Below are 7,231 nucleotides of genomic sequence, written 5' to 3'. Positions count from 1 at the left end.
TCTTTGCAACTTTACAGATCTTCTTTATGCACCAAGAGCTTGTAACACTCCAAAGAGAAAGGAAAACTTGAAATCGCATCATATGACCCCTTTAAGTTGACGAAAAGAGAAAAGATCACATTGACTTGTGAAAAAGTACTTTGAAGGTCTGAATGAAAGTATTTGTGAGTATTTGTTTTTGAAAGAAGTCTCCTAATATACTCACCAAAGCTACAAACATTTAATGTGAACTGTTAATACAATTTAAAATGACGTTTTCTATTTTAATATATTTTGAAATGTAATGTATTCCTTTGACGCAAAGCTGAGTTATTAGAAGCCATTACTCCAGTCTTCAGTGTCACATGATCCTTCAGAAATCATTCTAATATGCTGATTAGAATTCATTATTTGTACAAAAAGGACGAAAATGTATTTCCGTTTTCGATGGAACACGAAATGAGATGTTTCGAAGAATGTTCGTGCTGCTCTTTTCATTTTCATGCTGCTTACTGTGACCTTATGAAATATTTTCTGTATGACGTTGTTTATCAGGGTACGTAAGATTCTTAACTTGCGTCTGTTTGAGGATGAGAGCGGCCGTGCCTGGAGCAGCAGCGTGATGGACAGAGAGCTGGAGGTGTTGTGTGTGAGTCAGTTCACTCTGCAGTGCATCCTCAAGGGAAATAAGCCTGATTTCCACTCTGCCATGCCGGCTGAACTGGCCCAGCCCTTCTACAACAACATGCTGGAGCAGCTGAGGGAAGCCTATAAACCAGAACTCATCAAAGGTGAGGTTAAACCAGCCAACTGTTGAAGGTTTCATTTGTCTGATTAGGATCTGCTCATCGTTTAAAGGGGTCATATGATGCGATTTAAATTTTCTCCTTTCTCTTTGGAGTGTTACAAGCTCTTGCTGCATAAAGAAGATCTGTAAAGTTGCAAAGACTAAAGTCTCAAATCCAAAGAGATATTCTTTATAAAAGTTAAGAGTCAGCCAATCCTACCTAAAACGGCTCGTTCTAACACGCCCCCACATGTCTACGTCACTATGTGGGAAGATTTGCATAACGACGCCCAAATGTTCACGCAAAGAAAGAAGGCGTAACTTTTATTCTCGCTGTAGTTTTGTTGTTGCCGCCGCCGCCATGTCGTGAAGGCACTGTGTGTTTCATTGTGAAAGCGAAACTACTTTGTTTGGCCTTCCAAAAGAGGATGATATTCGCTTCGTCATGCCTGGAGCTGATCCGTGTTGTGGATCGCCGGATCGGCTTTCACCGTGGACGAAGCGGAGTCCAGCCCGAGGTCGTCACATGTGGTTGCCGCAAGCCTTCCCAACGAATGCCTCGTTTATAATGGGTTTTCATGTTTTTGAATCATCGCTCCGGCCTGACAGGGCATCATCACAATATGGTGAGGGGCGTAACATTTCCGTCACACGCTTGAGGTATTCGACCAATCATAGCGCACTGGATAGCTGGCCAATCACAGCACACCTTGCTTTTCAGACCGATGAGCTTTGTAAAAATTGACGCGTTTCAGAAAGGCGGGGCATAGAGGAGAAACAATAATATACAGTATGTGGAAAATAATGTGTTTTTTGAACCTTAAACCGCATAAACACATTTCATTACACCAAATACACAAAATAATGTTATTTTTAGCAACATCATATGACCCCTTTAAGGTATTTGCTGCATTAAATGGATAGTTTATCCAAAAATGACATTTTTACTCGCTCGTTATTTACTCACTTATGTCGTTCCAAACTTTTTGAAGAATGTTTCCAGTGTTTTATGTGGGTTAGTGGTGAGTTTGTGACAATTTTCATTTTTGGCCGAACTATTAGTCCCTGATACATTAATCAAACGGTAGTTCAGAAATGTACAATTTTACTATGCAGTGAGAGAAGAATAGCACGCTAGAATAGTGGTTCTCCAATTAAAACATTTAATTAATAAATAACTTATTATATTTAAGAATTGTATTGCTTGTATTAAAATTACTAAATGAATATGTATCAGCCAACGTGTTAAGGGAAATAAATGGAATCATTTGCTTAAGTTGATTTTTTTTCTGTATGTATAAATAATATTTAATATTAATGTTATATATAAGTGTCTTTTAATATAAAACACTAAATAAAGTATTCTACTTTAAATAGTTTTTTGACAATTTAGTTGAATAATTGAATACCTGATGACTGACAAAACAGAATCCCAGTTAAAGAGATTCATCTGAAAGGTGAATATTTTACATGACTTATATACAGGCCTATGAAGATTTACACATTTACTTCTAATAAAATTACTAAATTAACATATAATGAAAAATATTTTATATACTTAAACTTAATTGAAATGCTAAAAACATAGATTTTTTTTTTCTTCACAAGGCTAGAGTGTTGGTTTTAATTCATACAGCTTGTATTGTGTTATAGATGGGCAGTTTGGTGCAAAAATGCAGGTACACATTCAAAACGATGGACCTGTGACCATTCATCTGGAGTCTCCTGCTGGCCCTACAGACCCTAAACTGGTATCCAGCTTTGATTTGTAATGAAATACATGTCTTAAAAAGATCCTCTACAGAAACTGTAAATTCGTTAGTTCTGATTACTGCATGAATTGTTTTGGGACTCTATAAACTAGGGATGTATCGGTATCGGGCCCGATACTGAGCTTCTGTACTCGTACTCGTTAAAATGCCCCGATGCCAAACGCTGATACCGCACAGCATGTGAATAAGTGCCATATTCAGACAAAAAAACATCGAAAACAGACAGCAGAATGGAGTTATTAGAGATTAAAGATGTCTACGAAGTATATGAATGCAATGAATATAAAACATTTAGTATTAATGCCTGTATAGCTGATTTGCGCCAGCTGATAAGCAAAGCACGCTGAGTGGATTGAGCGAGCGGCGGCGCAGGTGCGTGACCTTGTCGAGTGAATATCTCTTTCTCACAGACATCACTGGAAAGTTTGTAGTTCGGTCGGATATATCAAAAAGAAGTAAGTAAACCAATGCACAAGTTACTTAATGGTAGGGAGAGAGAGAGAGAGCGCGCACTTCTGTTGTGGGATCTTTATTGATGTTCGCTCACTTAGCACACGCATCATTTGGATTAAAACTAAACTGTAAATATAAGACAATTTATAGGGGCATTCACTATAAACGTAATTTATTTCCACCCTTAAGCATACACGACTTTCTGGCAAAAGTGAAACTAACGGCCTGTGTGAAATGCGCTAGGCTGTACTGTACTTGTCTCTCTCATTCTGCACCAGTACAAATACCTGAACGCGTTGCGCGTTTTGCTTGCTTCATGAGTGTTTCTGCATTATATGAGTGGCTTTGGAAAATAAATTTCATTCTATTTATGAAAATATCACAGTTAGGAGATTTATAACGTGTGGTTCCCTGCATTATTACAGCAAAGCGCGTGATTACAGTACTAAGCCGCTGGAGCAGCTCTAATGCTATTAAATTAAAGATGATGTAGGCTACCATAGAGAGAGAAAAAATTAACAGTGGAAGTAACACAAACTTGTAAAATACGTTTTAATGAGCATAATTAAGTGTGAAAATAACAGAAGGATATTCAGTCAAACCAAAAATTAGAGACCAGATATAATTTTTGATATTTTTTTACTAGTGGGTGTAAGACACTATAGTTCATTTATGTAAAGTAAGGATAGCAAAATAAACTAAACTGTGATATATTATACCCAAAATTTCTTCATGCAGTGGACTACCAGTAAAATTGATACAAATTTGGAACCAAAAATTATTCAGTTAGTCTGGGAAAAAAATTTAAGTTCCGGTTTGCATGAACCTGGATGACAGCATGCCCAGGAGACTATATGCTGTCATTAAAGCTAAGGGTCACCTGATAGTTGTGTATATATTGACAGCTGTATGAATAATTTTTGGTTTATTGTAATCCATTACATACCTTTCTATCGAAGTTATCTGACATTATCAAGCTGAATTTGTTCTGACGCGGTTTAACTCTGAGTTCTTGTCATATTTTATTTCCATTTTCTAAACTATAGCGAATAAACTGTGATAATGTGAGAAATGTTGAAGGTGTCTGAATAAATTTAGGTTTGACTGTATCTATTTGATAAATGAAGTTAACCAACTAACATTATACATACTCTTTTGGTTTCTGTACCCAATATTTAAAAAATGTACAAATGCAATGAAAATATTGGTATCGGTACTCTGTATCGGCAAGTACCAAAAATAAAAGTATCGGTATCGGGCGAGTACTGGAAAAAGTGGTATCGGTGCATCCCTACTATAAACCCATTAATCTGTTTGCCTCTCCTCTACTTCAGCTGTCTAAACAAGAGAAGCAACAGCAGCGGAAAGAAAAAACAAGGTCAAAAGGCCCCTCCGAGTCCAGCAGAGAGAAAGCAGTGCTGCGCTCGAAAGCAGACCCCAGCGTTAGCAGTGGAGCAGAGGGAGATGTGTCCTCTGAACGGGAATCATAGAGTACTTCACGGTACACTTACAACCACAGTCATACCTCTAGTCTCTTATTTATCATAATTCAGTGATTGATACATTTATATATGCATTTTTTATTGTTATTGAATCAAGCTCCAGGGCTTATTCTTTGGAGATTGACACCAAATAGCACAGTCTGCTCATTGTATTTTATTTATTTTTTATTTTTTAAAGGTTTTTGCAACTTGCAGATCAGTCCAGCTTCCAATGGAATGCTGCTGTCTTCAGGAATGTCTCTCAGTGCAGCTCATCCCGCTTATTACTGTCCCTATCAAATGTCCAATATAGTGCCCAGTCTGATTTTCTTCTGAAACTTGGATTGTATGTAAACACAAGAACAAGCGGCAGCTCCACAATTACCAGTAGAAATAACGACTCAGGCACATATCTGTAGTATTCTAGCACCACTTTAAACACAATATCTCAATATTTACTATGCCATCTAATTTATTTAAATGTATACATCTCTGTGATGTGTTTTAATAAAAACAGAAAAGAAAATGCTTGTAATTGTTACTTATTGCATTGCTGGAAAGTAGTATTGTTCTTTTTATATAATGCCATCATATTTAAAGATGTTGTTTGGATCTACAAATCTGAATCATTATTTGTGTATATATACTGTATATTCTATTACTAGAGAACTAGTGCCAGTCATTAGGGACCTAATTTGGAATTTAAGTCACACTTGAGTTTATAATCTTATAATACAGTGTTAGTGACCAACTAACAAAAGGACAAAGGAGCTTTTGTGAGGTAACCTGCTTTATTGCATTGGACTGTAAGTAGAAAAAAGCAGAGGGTTATTCCTAAATGTGAATAACCCTAAGTGTACCTGCCCAAATTAATGAAGGGGGGGGGGGGGGGGAGCATAATGATTAAATTACAGGATATTGTCCAGTATGAGAAGTTATAGTTAACAGATAACTGATAAGGTGGGAGTGGTTTAAAATTTCAGACATGCTTTCGAGAAATAGTTTTTTGGTATTTTTCCTTCATTAATGCTGCATAATAACATAAAATATTTCAATATACATTTAATGTATTTTATGTATTTTAATTTGGCAAAATTTAATGACATTCTTTATTATAATAATTTCTTGTGTGAGTTTCACAACTCAAAACTTTCCCATCAGTCTAAAAACAGCTTATATTGAAGTCAATCTGCTAAAACGACAGGTTGTGGAATGTGCCACTTTGTGATGTAATGTGTGGCTAAACTCCGCCTCCGCAGAAGATGATCAACGCCTGCTTCTACATCACTGCCTGTTTAGCCCCGCCCACCGATTCGCGCATGTAGTCTACACGAACGCGGGTATTTTCAAAACCGCAGCTTTTTCTATGCGGTTTGGCCGTTCGTCCACACGCAAACGCAGCACCAGGTCACTGAAACCGAACATTTTTGAAAACTCCTGCCAGGGTGAAGATTTTCAAAAACTCTGGTTGCAGTGTTATTGTGTAGACAGCGAAACCGGAGATTTTGGCGTGTGACGTCGGAGCATGCGCTGTTATCTCCGCCTACTGGAAACTCTGTCAGGCTTCTGATTGGCCAACATGGCTTTACGGTTGAGGTTATATCACCACCTGTTGGCTTGGCATGCTCTTGGCAGTGCTTCATAGCATGCTTTTGCGTTTTCATGTGGATGGAGATTTTTTTTTAAATGAAAAACTCTGTTTATAAAAATACCCGTGTACGTGTGGACATGGCCTATAATAATAACAGTAGAGAGACAAACGCAGCTCTATGCAGAAACCAAATGATAAAGATGCTCCGAAAACAACAAGACGATGTACAGTGCCAAGTTGTGGAAAAACACCGGATGAACTTTATTTTTAAGACCATGTCAGTAAGAACTCGGTCCTTTGTTCACTTCATTTTACCGTGGATTCGTTTGCAAACAAAGCACAATTCGACACAGGATTTTCAGAAATATTGAAACTAAAAGACAATGCTGTGCCTATATGACTATATTGGATGGATCCGACAGTAATGTCACACCACACAAGTGTGAGTAACTGTTTTTATTATGTGGTCACTATTGCTTTGTCTGTTATTACAGGTCGTTTGATATGTACTGAGTATTTATGCATTTTTATCCTAAATCACAGCAGCATCCATCTATGAAGGCTGTCAAACATAAGCAACTGTTAGCCAATCATAGCAGTGGGCGTTTACATCCGAGTCTACAATCTGCCAAGCCTATTCAAACAGGAGCGTTCTGATGAGGGGGTCAAAACAGAACAGAAAATAGCCTATTCTAAATGATGTGAAGATGTAAAAATCTTGATAACATTATAAGTGGACCTCAGAGAACAATACAAAATAATAAATAAAAAAAACAAAAAAAAAGTTCATGACCCCTTTAAGAACAGCACAGTCTGAGAAAATGGCTATTTCATCATCATAACAAGTCAGTGTTAGCATATTAAGCAACCAAGGAAGCCGCATGAAGTTTAGCCTCTTTAATTATTCTTTTCAACTTATCCCCCCAATATATTTACCATATTTAGTAATTATTCTATCAAATTATTTGCTTGCCTTTACCACCAGTGACGTGCGGCGTCGGTCATGTGATCATGTGACCGCAGAGAGAGAGAGAGAGAGAGACACACACATAGAGAGAGAGAGAGAGAGAGACACATAGAGAGAGGGAGAGAGAGAGACACACATAGAGAGAGGGAGAGAGAGGGAGAGACACATAGAGAGAGAGAGGGAGAGAGCAGCTTCTTGGTG

General features: G+C 37.5%; 1 protein-coding gene across 1 annotated transcript in view; it reads left to right on the top strand.

The window, feature by feature from the left end:
* dtd1 (D-aminoacyl-tRNA deacylase 1) overlaps positions 1-4,961 on the top strand; it is a 7,034-nt gene extending 2,073 nt beyond the window's left edge. Inside the window, exons 3-6 of the mRNA XM_016233714.1 lie at positions 535-770; positions 2,420-2,517; positions 4,326-4,492; positions 4,672-4,961. Coding sequence (XP_016089200.1) covers positions 535-770; positions 2,420-2,517; positions 4,326-4,481 — 490 coding nt within the window. The 3' untranslated portion in view covers positions 4,482-4,492; positions 4,672-4,961. The remainder of the gene's footprint in view (positions 1-534; positions 771-2,419; positions 2,518-4,325; positions 4,493-4,671) is intronic.
* The last annotated feature ends 2,270 nt before the right edge of the window (positions 4,962-7,231 follow it).

This window comes from Sinocyclocheilus grahami, unplaced genomic scaffold (genome assembly GCF_001515645.1).
Source record: "Sinocyclocheilus grahami isolate Dianchi unplaced genomic scaffold, SAMN03320097.WGS_v1.1 scaffold437.1, whole genome shotgun sequence".
NCBI lineage: Eukaryota > Metazoa > Chordata > Actinopteri > Cypriniformes > Cyprinidae > Sinocyclocheilus > Sinocyclocheilus grahami.
The sequence above is the reverse complement of the archived record's forward strand: the minus strand, read 5'-3'. Positions and strand labels throughout refer to the sequence as shown.